At 46.4% G+C, this 17,999-nt stretch overlaps 1 protein-coding gene across 4 annotated transcripts in view; it reads left to right on the top strand.

The window, feature by feature from the left end:
* POLH (DNA polymerase eta) overlaps positions 1-17,024 on the top strand; it is a 30,726-nt gene extending 13,702 nt beyond the window's left edge. For all 4 annotated transcript variants that reach the window (XM_075555036.1, XM_075555039.1, XM_075555038.1 and 1 more), the window contains 6 exons: positions 866-969; positions 2,941-3,060; positions 5,068-5,191; positions 6,092-6,157; positions 12,399-12,568; positions 14,734-17,024. In XM_075555036.1, coding sequence (XP_075411151.1) covers positions 866-969; positions 2,941-3,060; positions 5,068-5,191; positions 6,092-6,157; positions 12,399-12,568; positions 14,734-15,625 — 1,476 coding nt within the window. In that variant the 3' untranslated portion in view covers positions 15,626-17,024. The remainder of the gene's footprint in view (positions 1-865; positions 970-2,940; positions 3,061-5,067; positions 5,192-6,091; positions 6,158-12,398; positions 12,569-14,733) is intronic.
* The last annotated feature ends 975 nt before the right edge of the window (positions 17,025-17,999 follow it).

Here is a 17,999-nt window from a genome sequence, read left to right as displayed (position 1 = left end):
ACGTGGAGCCGGCTGGGTACTACGTGTGAGCAAAGAGCGATAGAAGTCGGGGATGTCCTTCTCTCCTGACCAGGCACCATGAGGAAGGATCAGCGGATTGTCCTTGGTTGCTGCCTGCTCGGAATCAGTCGTCGTTGTATAGCCCCCTGCCCCCAAGAGGCCGGGAGGGGACAACAGTTCCAACATAGACTAGACAAAGGGTGCCTAGAAGAAATTTCAAGAGTAGCCCTCTGATGATTGTTGATGTTTTTCTACTTTGCCCATCAGTGATAAAATACCCCTCTGAAGTGCTACCTTCTTGGAGTTCTAGACAATTTTATCACTCCTTTGTTTTCATTTTGAAGCCTGGTTTAGACTGTATGAGGTGTTTGCCGTTGGCAGATGAGATTCCAGATGACGATAAACAGAGGAAGCTTTCACTAGACATGTAAACAGATGGTGCCGGGTAAAACAAGGTGGTTTCTGTATTGCCGATGAGCACCCCGAGAGCTCCATGCTGTTGGACTGTCTTCTTCAGCTTGTCTGCATTTTAAACCTCTCGAGGTGGGAGGACTTCAAAGAGAAGATGAGGGGAGGACAGAAGATGAAAGGAAAACTGGTCGTGGAAGAGCTGTGGGAAGAACAATGAGGATAATGATAATGGGTCATATTTTCCACTGAGGATGTGGGACCAGGCTTTAGGGATGTCTAGAATTTCTGGTTTTGGTTTGATGCTGAATGTGGAAACCATTAGCTACCCTTAACCTCTGTGTGTGTGTGTGTGTGTGTGTGTGTGTGTGTGTGTGTGTGTGTGTTTTAATATTCGCCAACCGTCTGTGTGTGGGGGGTTGACAGTAGTGAGGTTTTTATACTCTCCATGCTCTAGGTCCTGGCAAAACTGGCCTGTGGATTAAACAAGCCCAACCGCCAGACACTGGTCTCCCACGGCTCGGTCCCACAGCTCTTCAGCCAAATGCCTGTTAGCAAAATGTAAGTATTCAGGGCGTGCCTTACATTTCACTTGTATCCACATGAAGGTACTCTCTGGTGGAGGTTTCTTCCTTAGCAATGACTGACGCCAGGGCAAATAGGTACCTGGCTGAGTTGCTCCCATCCTGGGCACGAGAAAAGGAGCCAAATCAGATGAATCATCAGGTTGACCCTAGGAATGATGTGTCCTTGACAATAGGGCTTATCCTGTTACTGAGGTAACAGTGAAACTGCCATCACAAGACTGCACTTGAGTAATTGCTAAAGAAAATATGCAGGCAGTTCCCAAAGTTCCTAACAGAAGAAAAGGAGTGATCTGAGAAGGATTCAGGGCAAAAAGCCTGTGCTTTTGTCTGGATGTCTGGCAGGTTGCAGTGACTTCGGTGAGACCAGGAGAGCAGTGCTGGTGTGCAGACGTTTTGAACAAAAAAGGAGAAAGTGCCGAGGGTCTCCAGTGAACCGGAACGTAGCCCTGCTGTCGTGGTCAGTCAGTGTTGAGTCGGCCCATGTGCAGCAGAGCCAAATGTTGTTGGGTCATCTCCGCAATCATCGGAGACACGGATCTGTGTGGGGGAAAGCCAGCCCCCACAACTAATCACGGCTTCTGTAGGCTCAATGTTATGGTTAATATATATATAGAGAGAGAGATACAGATATATAGATTACAGTAAAGTCATAGAGTGATAGGAGAGATGGGAGAGAATGTAAAATAAATGCTACACATTTCTTGGTAGCATGCTCACCTGGACGGCCATGATCTCAACAGCCAGGTCCATGCACAGCCTGGGCAGAGAGGGCAGGAGAGAGATATAGTACTAACCAAAGCTTATATATCTTCTGGGGGCGTGCAAGCCCCCTATTTACAGGTAAAGACATACGTCACAGGAAGGGGTTGTACTATAGGTATTATAGTATTGAGGGGGACGATCTAGGGGTGTACATGCAATAGGAAGGGGAGGTAATGGGGGTACACATGTGACAAGTTGGGCAGATCCTAGATTCATGATGGTGGCTCAACCTTGATTGCCTTTGAGTTGGAGACGTAATTTAGCCTAAGCTTTCAGGGGAAGCAGTCCATTGTTCCTAACCTCAGCGAGTGAGCCCCACCTGTGGTGGGACCAGACAGTAGTCTGATGGATGAATGCCTTCAGAGAGGTTCTCTCTGAAACAACCTCTAGTGTTTGGCATATCTTTGGGGGAGACAGAGCTGGGGAAAAGTGTTTTTGTATCCCACAGATCTGTGCTGCAGTGCCGTGCCACTGTGTGCTGAGTGCCTTTCAACCTAGGGGGCTCATCTTGCAGCACGGTGCTGGAGTGTGTTCTGTTGTGATCCACGGGGTTTTCATGGACTCATTTTCCGACGTAGATTGCCAGGCCTTTCTTCTAAGTCTGGTAGCCATGGTGACCTTGCTGGGAGATGAAATACTGATGGTGTCATTTCCACCACCATATCAACACATAGCCACTATGGTGTAACAGACTGACAGATGGGTGTTGATAAATCGGTTCAGCTAGACCATGTTGAAGAGCAGAAGTAGCTGGAAAGTGGACTGAAAAGATAGGAGACGGAAGGACAAAGTCATAGGGAACATGAGGGCCAGGCTCAAGAAGGCTGAGCATATTCTTAACTCCAGAAGGTTGTGGTGTGAAGAAGGGATTTATTTGAGTGTTGACATTTTAATTCCAAAATAAGACAGTGAATCCTGTGCAGTTAAAAGGTTTATTTATAGTTGGCTTGATAGTCCGGCGGTGACATTTTGTTTGAGCTCCTGTTAACCCTTTTTGTAGGTCCTAGCTCCCAGCGTATCACTGGATTCCCAGAAGCATCTAGAGTTGCACTGGCAAGTTGAGACCAACTCAGTGCTCTAATTTTCCCTGAACTTTGTGGAGACCCAGTAACAGAAGCAGAATATTTTATGCTAACCAGATATTTATCAAATGCCTTTAAATTATTTCTCTCCTTTTTATCAGCCGCAACCTCGGAGGAAAGCTTGGGGCCTCTGTCGTTGAAATCCTGGGGATAGAGTACATGGGTGAACTGACCCAGTTCACTGAAGCCCAGCTCCAGAGTCATTTTGGGGAGAAGAATGGGTGAGCAATTCCTCTTGCCAAAGAGAACGTTTATGGATGTAAATACAGACAGACGTGCCCGGTACAGCTATCTCTAGGTTCATGTTTACTGAGGAAATTTCATTGGTCCATCTTACTTTAAAATATTAGGTCCTAGACTATGGCCTGTTATTCTCCACTAGCTGGCTCAGTAGGAATTGTTACTCTGGAGCCTGGATCTCTCCAGATGATCCTCACAGATTCTGTCGTGCATGGGCCTGCTTGCTGGCATTTATTTTGTAGCCCAGCGTCAGGACTCATGGTGCTGCCATGGTCATTCACAGACAGCGCCCTGCTGAGGGGGAACAAAACAATGTCCACCTTCCTGTGTCTGCTCACACTGGAACAAGCGTCCTTGTCACAGTTTGCCATGTTGTTTGCCTCTAAGGGTGTCCCTGTTTCAAGTGTGCTGCCTCCTGCACCTGAGCTCGCCCCACAGAGAAAATACCTGTGTCCACCAAGCTTTGTTCCGGCGCGAGTTACAGTGCTGCTGGCCGTGAGCTCGGTGTTAATGCATCAACAGAACGCATGTGTCCCTAAACAGAAACACACGCAGAGCCCCTTGATGATGTTTTGTGAGGTCAGTTGACCGTGTCGTGAGAGAAAGCTTACAGGACTGTAACCTTGTATTTCCCCTCAGAGCAGTGGTTCAGGATTCACTAGGCTGTGTTTGTGTTGACTTTATGGGACATAACAACCACTCACAATGAGAACCTGCTGTGCGACTGCGTCATCTATGTGTGCTGCAATGTTCCCTAACATCTTTGTGTTTACCAAAACACCAAGCCCACTGCCTTGCCAGCAAGTCCATTCCAGTTCGCGGCAGCCCCACAGGACAGCAGGATTGCTCCATAGGCTTTTCAAGGCTATAAAGCTTTATGAAAGCAGACTGCCTCAAATTGCTTCTACATTTCAGCTGGTGGGTTCAAATTGCTGACCTTTCGTATAGCAGCCAAGTGCTTTAACCATTGTGCTACCAGGGATCCTTGTCTTCATGTTTAGGCCTTCGTGAATGTGTGTGCACACACACATGTGTACACACAAAACCACAAAACTTCCTGGAACTGAGTCTATGGCTTGCTTGGGACTTTTCTATAGCAAAGATTCAGTAGAAGGGGCAGGGATTCAATGTCAGAGGTCAGGTGCATCTAGTTGCAGACAAAATGTACCTTTTTCATCAAAGGAATGCCAGGGTAATAGAAGTATTTGTCTTAATAGGAATAACCATTTAACCACTTCACCTAGTATTGATCGCAAAGTTAAAGAGCAAACAAACAGACCCCCAAACCTAAAACAGCGAATGCTAGGGACGGTGTAGAGAACATAGAACCTTCATACACTGTGCGAACTGTCCAACCAATGTGGAAAGCGTCCTGGTGCTTCCTCAAACAAGACACCACATGACTCAGCCATTCTTCTACTGGGTGTCTACCCTTAAGAAATAAGGAACCGGAGCACAAATAACTACGGGCACAGCCACGGCCATGTTCACTGTTGCAGCAGTGCTCACAGCAACGAGACGACGGAAACAACCGTGCGGGGAGAGTGGGTCAATAACTGGTACATGCACCCAGGGGACTCCTCTACAACATTAAAGGAGAATAAGGAACCTGTGAAACACCTCCTGACATAGACTTGGAGAGCATTTTGCTGAGTGAAATTAGTCCGTCATAAAGGATAAATGTTTGCATAGCCAAAGAAACAGATTTGAGGGTAACCCGGGGTGGGAGCTCAGGGAGGAAAGGGGAAGTAATCGGTGGTAAAGGGTAGAAGGTGTTAACTTGGGTGAAGGGAGAGACAATATTCAACAAGAGGGAGATGAGGTGGGGAGTGGGGGGTGGGGGAACAGGACAAGCCATTGGGGGGTTGTTGAATTGTTGGATGCAAAAAGGATCTGTAAGCCACCACCTAATTCACAATAAATGTTGAAACAAAAATGAAGGAGCATTTTATTTTCACTTGACTGTTTTTTTGCTGTTTTTTTATTAGGTCTTGGCTATACGCCATGTGCCGAGGGATTGAGCATGATCCAGTTAAACCCAGGCAACTGCCCAAAACCATTGGCTGTAGCAAGAACTTCCCAGGGAAAACAGCCCTGGCTACTCGGGATCAGGTATGCCACCAACTGCCTCTGTTCTCCAGGTTAGGCAGGTTTTGGCAGCTGTGGCAGGTTCGTTAGGTTAGCTGGGAAAGTTCTCTAGAAAGGCAAAGTATGAAAAGAATAGAGGTTCGTTTCTAAACACTGAAAACTGACTCGTTTAACTTGAGCTTTGTTGTTTCCCAGGGTTCTCTAGAGAGACAAACCAGATCGATAGTAATTATATATAAATATATTTATAAAGATAGATATATAATATAAGAAATGAACCATTAAATTATATGCAGTAGATAATACAAGAAATTAACAGTTAAATTATAAAGCAGTGAGACACTAGCAGTCCTTTAAGGCTTGAGAGCCGCCAGTTGCCAGTCCCCTTCTGTAGAGAGAGCTGGGCTATATATACCCAGGCAGCAAACAGCAAGGCAGGTCCCCAACTGTCATCAACTGTCAGTCCTCAGCTCCAGAGACGAACATTCCAATCGTATGGGCTTAAAGGGACCTCAACTTACAGCGACACAGTCCACAGGCTAGGCATCCCACAGGTAGTGTACCCCTTTAAACTGAGGCACAGAACAAGCAAGGCGAGGCTCACCGAGCCATTTATCCCTCTGCCCTTCAGTTAATCCTACTTGTGTTTATCGGCCAGACTGGCACAATAAACTATCGCACCCAAAAAGAAAGAAGGTGGAAGTGATTAAAGTTCTGAATAGAGTTCCATTTGGGGTAGGTGGCCATTCTTTTTCTCAGCTAGCACATGCCTGAATTGGCCTCATTGTGGTATGTCAGCAAGACGAGGCATTGAGGGCAGGGCAGAGAGCTGTTGTCTGGGGGGACCTGAACACACCCAGCAACTCATTCTGTAGCCGAGCTAGAGTTTTCAATGAAGATTTCAACCTCAACACCCCTCTGTAGGTTCAATGGTGGCTTCTGCAATTAGCCCAGGAACTGGAGGAGAGACTGACCAAGGACCGAAATGATGTGAGCTCGTCTTTCTTTCTTTCTTGGAGTGGGCTTTGGGATTTCAACAGCAATTGCTTTTCCTTTATGGCATAGGAACAAAGTGAGCAAAAAGGTATTACCCAAGGAACTCTGCTTAAGATCTTACAGACCTTTCCCCAACATGCACCCATGAAACGTAGCATGATAGTTTTAAAGCCTGAACTTGAACTAAAGCTTCTAGCTCCATCTCCTCCATTACCATTCAACTTTATCTGACTCCTTCTACAATCTTGAATATTCAGTGGTCCTTTATCAACTTTTGACTCCACTTACCACTTACGTAGCGTTAGAAACGGGACCGTTAGGATTGGACTAACTTACTGCACTTAAATGTAGTCTGCATGACACAAGAACGGTGGACCCGAGAATCAATGACAGGAATACTTCGAATGAGTATTCAGCCATAGATCTGACAAGTGATGTGCTTCACACATATATACACACAAGCACAAACATGAGGAGGTACTCATGTATGTTGCAGTATCACAAACTTTGCTGTTTTCACCATGTGTAAGTACACGACTCAGTGGCATTCATTGTCTTCAGTGTGTTGTGTAACTGCTCCACTATTTCCAAAACGTTGTCATCACCCCAAACAGAAACTTTGTACCCATTAAATTATAACTCCACATTCCAGCCCCTCCTCCTCTTGACCTGGTACTTTTCTGTCTCTTTGAATTTGTCTATTTTAGATATTTCATGTAAGTAGAATCATACATGTTCTTTGTGGCTGACGTATTTTTTCAGTGGTTTCAAGGTTTGTGTTACATAGCATGTTTCAGAATGTCTTTTTTAATTGCTGAATAATTTCTGTTATATGACTATCACATTTTGCTTATGCATTCAGCCGATGATGATACACAACTTAGATTGTGCCCACTGTTGGGCTGTTGTGCCTACCAGTGTCTGTCTGAGTGCTGCTTTCAGCGAAGTGTGCAGACACTGGGCCTGTGGTTGTTCTGCATCTTCTTGTGGAACCAGCAGGCTGTTTGCTACTGCGGGTCCTGTTTCTCTTCATCCTTTTCGGCACTCGTCATCCCCCCTCTCCCCTCCTCTGTTTATTTTATTTTATATAAACCAAAGTTTATTCATTATTACCAGGACAGGAGGGCCCCGCTTTTTTTTTTGTAATTGAATACATTTTATTTTATGCATTTAAAAAATAATTTTATTGGGGCTCATACAACTCTTATCACAATCCATACATACATCAATTGTGTAAAGCACACTTATACACTCATTGCCTTCATCATTCTCAAAATTTGCTTTCCGCTTAGGTTCTTGGAATCAGCTCCTCATTTTTCTTTTTTCCCTCCCTGCTCCCCCCTCCCTCATGAACCCTTAATAATTTATAAATTATTATTTTATCTTATCTTACACTGCCCAGCATCTCCCTTCACCCACCTTTCTGTTGCCCATCCCCCCAGGGGAGGTTATATGTAGATCCTTGTAATCGGTTCCCACTTTGTATCCCTCCCCCCCTTCCCTCCCTGTATCGCCACTCTCACCGCTGGTCCTGAGGGATTCATCTGTCCTAGATTCCCTGTGTTTCCAGATCCCATCTGTACCGCTGTGCATCCTCTGGTCTAACCAGGTTTGCAAGGTAGAATTGGGATCATGATAGTTGTGGGGAGGAAGCGTTTAAGAACTAGAGGAAGATTGTGACTTTCGTTGTTGCTACACTGAACCCTGAGTGACTCATCTCCCCACTACCCCTCTGCAAGGGATGTCCAGTTGTCTACAGATGGGCGTTGGATCCCCATCACTGGCGCTCCCCTCATTCACGATGATAAATTCCGCCCCCCCGTCTTTGGTGCTTGAAACCTGGTCCCCTCGGCCCTTCATGATCACACATGTTGGTGTGCTGCTTCCATGTGGACTCTGTTGCTTCTGGGCTAGATGGCCGCTTGTTTACTTTTAAGCCTTTAAGACCCCAGATGCTATATCTCTCGATAGCCAGGCACCATCAGCCTTCTTCACCACACTTACTTATGCACACATTTGTCTTCAGTGTTTATGTGGGGAAGGTGATCACACAATGATGGTTTTTGTTCTTTGGTGCCTGCTACCTGATCCCTTCAACACCTCATATTCACATAGGCTGTGTGCTTCTTCTCTGTGGGTTTTGTTGCTTCCGAGCTAGATGGCTGCTTGTTTGCCTTCAAGCCTTTAAGAGCCCAGATGCTATATCTTTTGATAGCCAGGCACCATCAGCTTTCTTCACCATGTTTGCTTATGCACACATCTGTCTTCAGCGATCATGTCCGGAAGGTGAGTATCATCAAATGACCATTTAGCTGAGCAAGGTGCTCTTATATTAAGGGAATGCACACGAGGAGGCCCAATGTCCACCTACTACCCTACTACTAAACCTATAAATATATGCACATAGGTCTACTTCCCCATAATCATAAATATATTTACATATATACATGTCTGTATTTAGGCTTCTATGTATGCCCTTTGTTTCTACTCCTTTCCTCCATTTCCTTACACTTTCCTCCTGTCCCATTACCATGTCAGCCTTCATTCTGGTTTCAGTAATTCCTCTCAGATACCTCGCCCTTGGTCACTCCCTACCAGTCCTCCCATCCCCTCCCTGCCACTGGTTTTGAACCACTCGTTGTTCCCTTGTCCCTGGGTTGGCCAACACCTCCTTTCCCCTACCTCCCACACTCTCATGTCCCACCGGGACCATTGGTCCCATTATTTTCTTCTCATATTGTTTGTCCAGCCTATCTTATCTAGGTGGACCTGCAGCTATATTATGTGCATAAAATTGGGGTTGGCTTTGACATGGCGACGATGGTAACAACACCGACAAGCTAACAAACAAAAAAGCCACTGACATACAAAATTTAAAAGAAGAGGAAAAAAAAGAAAGAAAAGCCTGTTAGTAGTTCAAGATCTGTTTGTGACCTTCAGGAGTGCTTTCCAGATCAGTCTGATGCGGTGCCACATCCTGGCCCCAAAGTCCATCCTTCATGCTCCCTTGGGACCTCCTTGCTTTGCTGCTTCCTCTGCTTCATTGCACGCCCCAGTGTTTTGCCTCAGTATGGTGGGGGCAGCTCAGTCGCACATCCTACGTTGTGTCTCTGGTGCTGTCCTGTGTAGGGCCATGGGCCAGTGCAGGATGTTGCATCTTGCCTGGGGCCGGCTCTATGGTCCTCTCTGTACATTGGGAGGGCCCCTCTTTAACAGCCATCCTAGTGGGTGTGATGGGGTATATCTTTGGGGTTTTGCTCATTTTCAAAGAAATATTTAATGTACATTTCACCACCTAGCACAAATTTACCTATTTAAAGGTCAGTGGATTTTAGTATACTCCAGTTATGCAAGCATTACCACAATCAATTCTGGAGCATTTCCAGCACTTTATCAAGAAGCCCTCTAACTAATAGCAGTTGCTCTCCATTTTCCTCTCTGGTCCTCAGCCCGAGGCAACCACTAGTCAGTTTTCCTTCCTTCCTTCCTTCCTTCCTTCCTTCCTTCCTTCCTTCCTTCCTTCCTTCCATCCATCTATCTCAGTAGATCTGCTTTTTCTTGGCTTTTCATGTAAACAGAATAATACAACAAGTAGCCTTTGGTGACTTGGTCTGTGACTTAGCAGGTGTTCAGGCATGGTGTATGTATTGCTACTTCACTCCTTTTTAATGGCTGAATAACATTACGCTGTATGAATAGACTACATTTGCTTGATCCATTCATTAGTGGATAGACATGTAGGCTGTTATAAATCGTTGCTATGGACACTCATGAGTTTTTAGTAGACATATACTTTCGTTGAGTGGAATTGCTGAGTCATTTCCTTTTGAGGAAATGCCAAACTGTTTTTCCAAAGTAGTCGCACCAGTTAGTAGTCCCACTAAGAGGATACTAGGGTTCCCACTTCTCCACATCTGCTGCCACTCCTTGCTCTATCTTTTTGATTTGGCCCTGCTAGTCAGTACTGTGTTCAATCACTCAGCTGATAACTGACAGGCTGGAGGCTTGAGTCTACCCAGTGGCACGGTGGAAAAAACTTCTGGCAATCCAGAAAAGCAGCCACTGAAAACCTGGGGTCCCCAGTTCCACCCGGCACACTTGGGGTCTCTGTGGATTGGAACTCACTCCACAACAACTGGATCCTGGCAGTGGGTGTCAGGGGTCTCACTGTGGTCCTCATGGTGTTGATTTCAGCCTCACCTGTGGCTGTTTACATGTCGTCTTCAGAGAAAAGTATCATGAGAGCCCTCATCCAGTTTAAAGATTCACGTGTTCTGTTTTCAGTTATTAGGAGTTCTTTACATCAAGTCTTGATCTTTGTCCCTTGTCAGATGTCTGATTTGTCTGTAGGGAGCTTTGTTTGTTTGTTTGTCACTTAAGGCATAGTTTGCTGTGTTCTCTCTTTTTGAGACATCTGAGAAGCCTCTAAATCAACTGGTTGCTTCCTAGAATAGTCCAGAATGACCAGTCTGCTCCTTTTTTAGCAGGAACGAGCGGTGCGTGTTCTTCCTCTAAGCAACTGGGGTCGGAGGCCTGTGGTCATCCGCTTGTGTGACTTTGCCACTAGGTGTCACTCCCTTTCTCCGTAAGCCACCTGGGCAGCACCTGGCAGATCCCTGAATGTTTATCCAGCCGCATGTTTCTAAGAACTTTCCGTCATAAAAGTAATCTGGTAGCACACTCTGCAACTTCGTTGTTGAATACAGCCCAGTGGCTTCTGGTTCACGCTTCAGCCGTGTTAAGGATTGATTGGGCTTTTCGTCCACTCTGCAGAACCCCTTATGATCAGGCCTCTGTCTCCTCTGACTTCATCTGTCCTCCCCCCCACACGCCCTCCCCTCCAGCCCTCACCCTTTTCTCTGCTGCATCCACCTCACCCCCTTTGCCGGTAGGGGTCCTTCAGCCTGGAGAGCCTCTGCTGATGCGTGCCGAGCAGCTCTCGCTCACTGTATTCAGTTCTCTGCTTAGCTTTCGTTGGCTCCTCTGCGAATCCTGCTCCAACCATGCTGAGACATTAGCCACTCTGCTCAGCTCTGTCTTGTCCATCGCGCGCATCTTTGCCATTATCATCTCCATCTTCCAGGACCACAAAGAGACCACGAGGATCTGGACTGTGTTTTGTGTTTCTCCTGGATTTCTAGTGCCTGGACAGCTCCCACGGGCATCCACTTGTCGTCCAATAGCTTTGCTTGAGAACGGTTCCTTTGTATTTGTCAGTTTGTGTTCTCTCAAGTTACCAAACTGTATACCGATGTATTTCCATGGCCTCCTTTACCCCCCAAATAGCTGCTGTTCTCGTCTCCTTTGCCTTAAGGGCATTTTCTGTAATATCCCATGATTTTGAAGAACTCCCTATGTAGACTGTTCATGTGATTTCTGCCTCTTTCTCATTCAGATGCCTAGCGTGCAAGAAAAGCGATTGTGTTCTCTAGAGGCAGGCTCACTGCGCAGTGTCTTCTGCACATGGGTGGTAAGGAGCAGGCGCTACAGGAAGCGTGCATTCTCATGAAGCATAAGAGAATCGTAGCAGGGAAAAAGAAAAGGCTGCACAGATCCTCCATCTTTGACATCCTAGCTGGATCTTCCCTTTAGACAATTACATGAAATAGAATATCGTATGGTAGCTACTAAAAACAGATAGACAGACAGACACTTTCATTCATTCTCTCTTGTTCCTGGTGTTGCCAGGGAAGTGTTGGACTACTGACTGCAGGGTCAGCAACTCAGACCTACCTACCTCTCCCCAGGAGGAAGACTGAAGCTGTCTACTCCGTAAAGATGTGTCGCCTTGGAGACCCTACACAGGGGACTTAGGGGTTGGAATGGACTTGACAGCAATGGGTTTTATTGTTGTGGTTTTCCATCAATGTCAAAATCGTCTCCATATTTTAATATTTCATCACCCCAATTCTATCTTCTCTTTGCACCCAAAATATTTTTTAAGAAAATGATTCTATCCTATAGACTATATACTGTTCATGTAATAAGATGTATGAATATAGGAAATGTCTTTGCATCCCTCAGACTACCTAATAGTGTCTTGTGCGTAATAGGTCTTCAGTCTGTATTTGTAACTTACCTGAAAAATGCTGGAATAAACAGCTGCACTGATGACTTTTGAACTTTGTTTCCACACCACTCTGGCACCCCGTACTTTCCTTTCCTGCAATTCAGCACATAAATTCCAGATGTTCATGTAACCTCAGTTCTGGTCTCCATCCTCTCCCGCCCACAGAACGACAGGGTGGCCACTCATTTGGTTGTGAGCATTCGGATACAAGGAGACACGCGTCTCAGCAGCCTGCGCCGCTGTTGTGCCCTCACCCACTATGACGCACACAAGATGAGCCAGGACGCATTTGCTGTCATCAGGAACTGTAACACTTCTGGGATCCAAACGCAGTGGTGGGTTCTCTTTGAGCATATCTCCTTGCCAGAGATGTATGGCCTGCCTTAGCTCTAAAATGAGTAAGCATCTGCTCTCTTCCAGCCGGGCTTAGCTCTTTGTGACGCTGGCTAGTAACACTTCGAGCAGAGGGGACCGGTCTTTCACTGAGGGAGGAAACCCAGTTGCAATGCTGGAAGCAAGGCAGCTCAGCTGGGACCTCCTTGTTACCATTTGGTGCATGCAAATTCCCAGGACTCAAAGGAGGCGTTAACCTGCTAGTGGCAGAGGAACTTGAGTTCCAAGAATATGTGTAGAGACTTCTGTCAATGATTTGATTGTTCTGTTTTAAAAACCTGTTGATTATCTCTAACATCTCAACTCAGTTATACGTTCTTCTGGTGGTGTAACTTTTGCCATCTGTTATTGTAAATTCTGCTTCAGTTGCTCATGAAATTGGACAAAGTATGGAAGAACATCTTTTTGAAGTGTGTTCATTTGCTGCCCAAGTAGGAGTGGTTTTCACACCTGGGATCCTTGACTTATTTTGCATGTTGTTAGTTGGTAGGTGCTGCCCAGTCCCGCACATGTCATCCTCCCGGCTGTTAATGTGTGAGCCCCTTGTTACGGGCCACTGTGTCAATCTCTCTGGGGGAGGATGTCCCTCTTTTTCACTGACCCTCTACTTGACCATGAACAACATGTCTATTACATTGATTGAAGAGCCCAGGTGGCATAATGAGGGAGTTCTCTACGGTGGGAGAAAAGACCTGGTCATCTGCTCCCGGGAAACTCGGGGGCAGCGCTGGGATGAACTCGATGGCGCATAGCAACAGCAGACTGGACGATCGATATTGAAATGATGGTTTGGTGAATCACTGAAATCATCGTGTATGTAGATTTATTGGCACGACTATTAACTGTACAGACCTCTACAATATGATAGGGTCTCTGAAGTTTGAGGGCCTTTGTTCTTTACGTAGGATAATTTACCTTTTATTTCACACTGTTTTAAATACTAAAATGTTTTCGATAAGTGACCATTGTAGTACTGTGTTTGTGTGAAACCTGACTGAACACTGCCTAATCCCAGACTAGACAGCTGTGAGGTTCATTGTGCGGGAAGCATCAAGATGACCTGCCGGTCGGCTGTCCCAAAATGTAAAGCCTGAGGATGGGGAGGCACTGCCTTCATTTAAAAACAGCGCCTCATGCTCGCTGTGTGACACACAGCATTGTGGATCGTTCTCTGTACCCGAGGGACTCATCTGGTAGAAGAATGTGTTCTCTGAAGTTCCGCTCATGTGAAAACCGATGTGGGTGACGGGCAGAATGAGGAACTGTGACAGCAATCTTTGTTTCCGAGACACTGGATGGGTGATCAAAAGGAGTTGTAGAATTTCATTCCCAAGAAAGTGCAGAGTGGAAAATCCGTCTGGGATGGCTTAAAAGGATTTGTTTGCAGTCTTTCCAGTTTATTATTATTATTTATGATTAAATAATTAACTATTACTCTAAACCACAGGTTCCCAAACTGATTGGACCTACCACCCCCTTTCCAGGAAAAAAATAAATTAGTCAGTGCCCCCCTGGCAAGTGAAAACTTTGGTGCCATCACCCATAATCTGGGATAAAGTGTAGGAAACCGCTTTGCAGCAGCCTGGATCACCCCAGCGCCCCACTCCTGAAGGGGCAGGAGCACCCACTTCAGGAAACACTGGGCTGTAGGGTGGGTTTTTGTTGCCTTGAATGAAAAAAACAATTTTGTTTTCTTGCCCAACCCTGAAGTGTGTGTGTGTGTGCGTGCGCGTGCGCGCGTGCATGTAACCCTGAACCATAGCAGCTCAACATCAGAAATGTGTTTTAAAAAGAATCCCCCGCTGTCAGGGAACTATACTAAGGTGGGTGTTTGCTAAAATAGTGATTGTCTTCCTCTCAATCAAAAGAGTGTCTCTGGTCAGCAGCAGCAGCCACCGCTAAGAACTTGCTAGAAACACCAGTAATCTGACCCCTCGGGTCTGCTGAACCTGTGTTAACAATCAGATACACAGGAACATTTCCGGACCACTGCTGGGCCACGTAGTCATGTCTTCTGTGGTAGAAGCAGACTCCCAATCATTTTAGGCATTGACTCTGTCCTCAATTTGGAAATCAGGGCTCACCTTGTTTCTTTCCTTTTGTACAGGTCCCCTCCTCTCACGATGCTTTTCCTCTCGGCCTCCAAATTCTCTGCCTCTACCCCTGGGTCTGGCACAGACATCACCGTCTTCTTGAGCAGTGACCCCAGTTATTTGCCAAAGGTGCCAGGTGCCAGTTCAGAAGCTAAGACCCAGGGAAGTGGTCCATCCACCAAGAAAGCACCCAATTGTCTGGAATCCTTCTTCCAAAGAGCTGCAGAGAAGCAGAAAGGCAAAGAAGCATCTTTCTCATCACTGACCGCCACCTCCCAGACCCCCATGACCAAGTCACCATCCAAACCCGCACTGCCTTTCCAGACCAGTCAGGCTAAAGGGATTGAGCCCTTCTTTAAGCAAAAAAGTCTGGAAGCCCAAAAACAGAAACAGTTTAGTAATCCTTTGGTTTCCTATTCTCCACAAAAGCCGAGCTCCAGCCCTCAAGGGTTCCCAAGCCACTCTCCGATGGATTCCCCAGGCCGCGTGCCGGCTTGTGGAGAGGTGTTGAATGCAGGACCCGCCGGCGCAGCTCCTGTGGGGACAACTTTGGCCCTGAGCAGTTCCCACACGCTTGCTTCCTTAACCACCCCAAGGTCAGCGTTGGGTGTGGCTCAAGAGGCAGTGCCCACTCCGCGTCTCCTAGACGCTGAAGACCAAGTGCCGTGTGAGCAGTGTGGTTCCCTGGTGCCAGTGTGGGAGATGCCGGAACACGCGGACTATCATTTTGCCTTAGAGTTGCAGAAATCCTTTGGGCAGCCCCAATCCCCACCCCCCCGCATGGTTCCTACCCTTTCTCCTCAAGGCAAAAGAAACCTCAAGAGCCCTATGGCCTCCAGTACCAAGCGGCCCAGGGCTGAGGGCATGCAGACACTGGAGTCTTTTTTTAAACCACTAGCCCATTAGGGCTGCCCTATAGTGTTCATATCTTATCTATTCCCTGGGAGATAGAAATGGATTCACTTCTCCAGGGAATTCATAACTTAAGTTTTTAATATGCAAACGAATCCAGTTAGGTGCTGAGTTATAGCGCCTGTCTTCCCAGCCATGGAATCTGATCCCTTCACCAGTAGAGACTACGAATCCGTCTTCCATGGGAAGAGCGGCTCTGAATCTGAGCTGTCACACTTAGGGAGGCAGTGCCACACAATGAGAAGTGTGTGCTCCCTGGAGCCCAAGAAACCTGGTTCCACCCCTCGCTCTGCCTCTGTGAGTGTGCCTGTGAGCAGGCTTCTCTCCTCATTTGTACAATTAAGAATGCTTTGTAGATTATTAAAGGTTAGAAATAATGTAGTGCCTAGCTTGAAAAGTTGGCACAGAGAAGGTATGAACTGGTAAGGGTTTTTTTTAAGTTTCTCATCAGTCCTGTGATGGTGCAGGTAATACTTTGCTCCAAACTATCAGTTGGAGCCCTCCAGAAACACGAGCAGTTGTCGAAGCAGGGCTGTGTACATAAAAGCTACTCACATCCCAAACTAGGCTCCAGTGAACCCTAGTATGAAAGAGCCCTGTTGGCGCCATGGCTACGTGCTCGCCTGCTAATTGAAAAGTTGGCAGTTTGAATCCATTCAGTGACTCAACGAGGAAGATCTGGTGCTCGATTCCCATAAAGGTTATTTTATGAACTGATGCGGATTTTACACTTGTCCCCACTCCGTGACAGAGGGGACGTCCCCTGAGGGTTTCCTAGGAGGGTCCCTTTACAAAATCAAGCCACCAGGTCTTTCTCCCATGGTGAGCTTAAGCCAACTGAAAGATTACAGCCCAGAAAGCCCCCAGGGGACAGTTGCCCTTGAAAATGGACTCATGGGCACCTGTTACAACGGGGGCAGCGGCCTGTTGGCCCTGTCTCCTCTCGTATTTATGCAGAATGAGATTGCTATTGACCCTGTTAAGAAACTTCTTCCTTGCTGAAGTGTGAGCTTCTAGAGTTTTAACCCCATTTAAAAAATTCATTATTGTAGCGCTTTCAACTTGTCCAACATGATAACTGAATTCTTAATCTCCATTCTTATGTATGGGAAGTCAGCTCTTTTGGTTTTTCTGACATCTCATGAGAAACTTGGAATTGTAAAGATAAACTGAGTAGGGTGGAGTGGGGGTAAATAGGAAGGGAAAATGGTGTGTGCCCATGCACCCCCACCCCAGACATCTACATAAACCAACCTCTACTTTTTGGTTTATTTATAAATTACAGCAGAGTCTACATTTAGCTTGAAGAAAGAAGAGCAGTTTGAAAATTATTTCTTCCTCTATGTGTTCTACCCTCATGGAAGTAAAATCAGCGCTCTAATAAAATTCAGTAGTGTACATGGCTTTGTCACTGAATTTATAGATTCTTTTTTTATTTTATTTATTTTTTTGGATTTATAGATTCTTGAAGGCAAGAATTCTTCATGGTGCCTGGCACCTAAGAGGAGCTGATAGTCAATGAATGAGTACATGTGGTGAAAACGCTTCCATCGGATTACCCAAACTGAAACGATCCTCTTGGGGGGCCTGCCTATATACAGCTGTACATCCCCACAAATGCCCCATCCATGTTGGAAAGTGTCCCCCACTCTTTCAGGAGCCCCAGAAAAAGTCTAATGACTTTCCAAACTTCCCTTTTGGTTAACCCAGAAAAAAGGTACTTTAAAAACAAAACCTGTGGTTGGAATGACGGGTTGACAAGCTTTCCCCCGTTCTCTTGTTCCTGGCATGAAGGCCCCACGTGGCGAAATGCTATTGTCCCAACCCGGGTTCTGCTCGTTTTGAGACACCAGTAGTGCATGTGGCAGGAGATGGTGGGTGGCAGAACAGCAACAAGCCTTGTTTCCTTGGGGATACGCCCAGCCCGTCACCATGCAGGGTTGGGTAAACGCTAGCGCCTTTTTGCTGATATTTAACCTTTCCTTCCTTGCGACTGGGGCTCTGGTGGTGTAGAGTCAGCAGTTGGAAACCACCTGCTCTGCAGAAGAAAGATGGAGCTTTCTACGACCATAGAGTGTCAAGGTCTTGAAACTCAGCAGGGGCAGTTCTACCCTGTCCAATTGGATCTCTGTGAGCGGGCATCAACTCTGCAGTGTTTGGTTTTTCCTTGCAACTGTGTATCAGTGGCAGCGCAGAAGTGGAGCTGGACATTCCAATACAGAAACTTTTAACCACCGGGCTTCTTAGTAGCAGGTCAAACCCATGCTAGTTTAAAAAATAGCTAAGCCCAGGAGTTGCAAGGAAATTGCCATTTAATACTTGGGAGGCAGAATGCCCCATGGGATCTGAGAATCTGTTACTATTACTT

Source organism: Tenrec ecaudatus, chromosome 7 (genome assembly GCF_050624435.1).
Source record: "Tenrec ecaudatus isolate mTenEca1 chromosome 7, mTenEca1.hap1, whole genome shotgun sequence".
Taxonomy (NCBI): Eukaryota; Metazoa; Chordata; class Mammalia; order Afrosoricida; family Tenrecidae; genus Tenrec; species Tenrec ecaudatus.
This window is presented reverse-complemented; position numbering and strand designations above follow the sequence as displayed.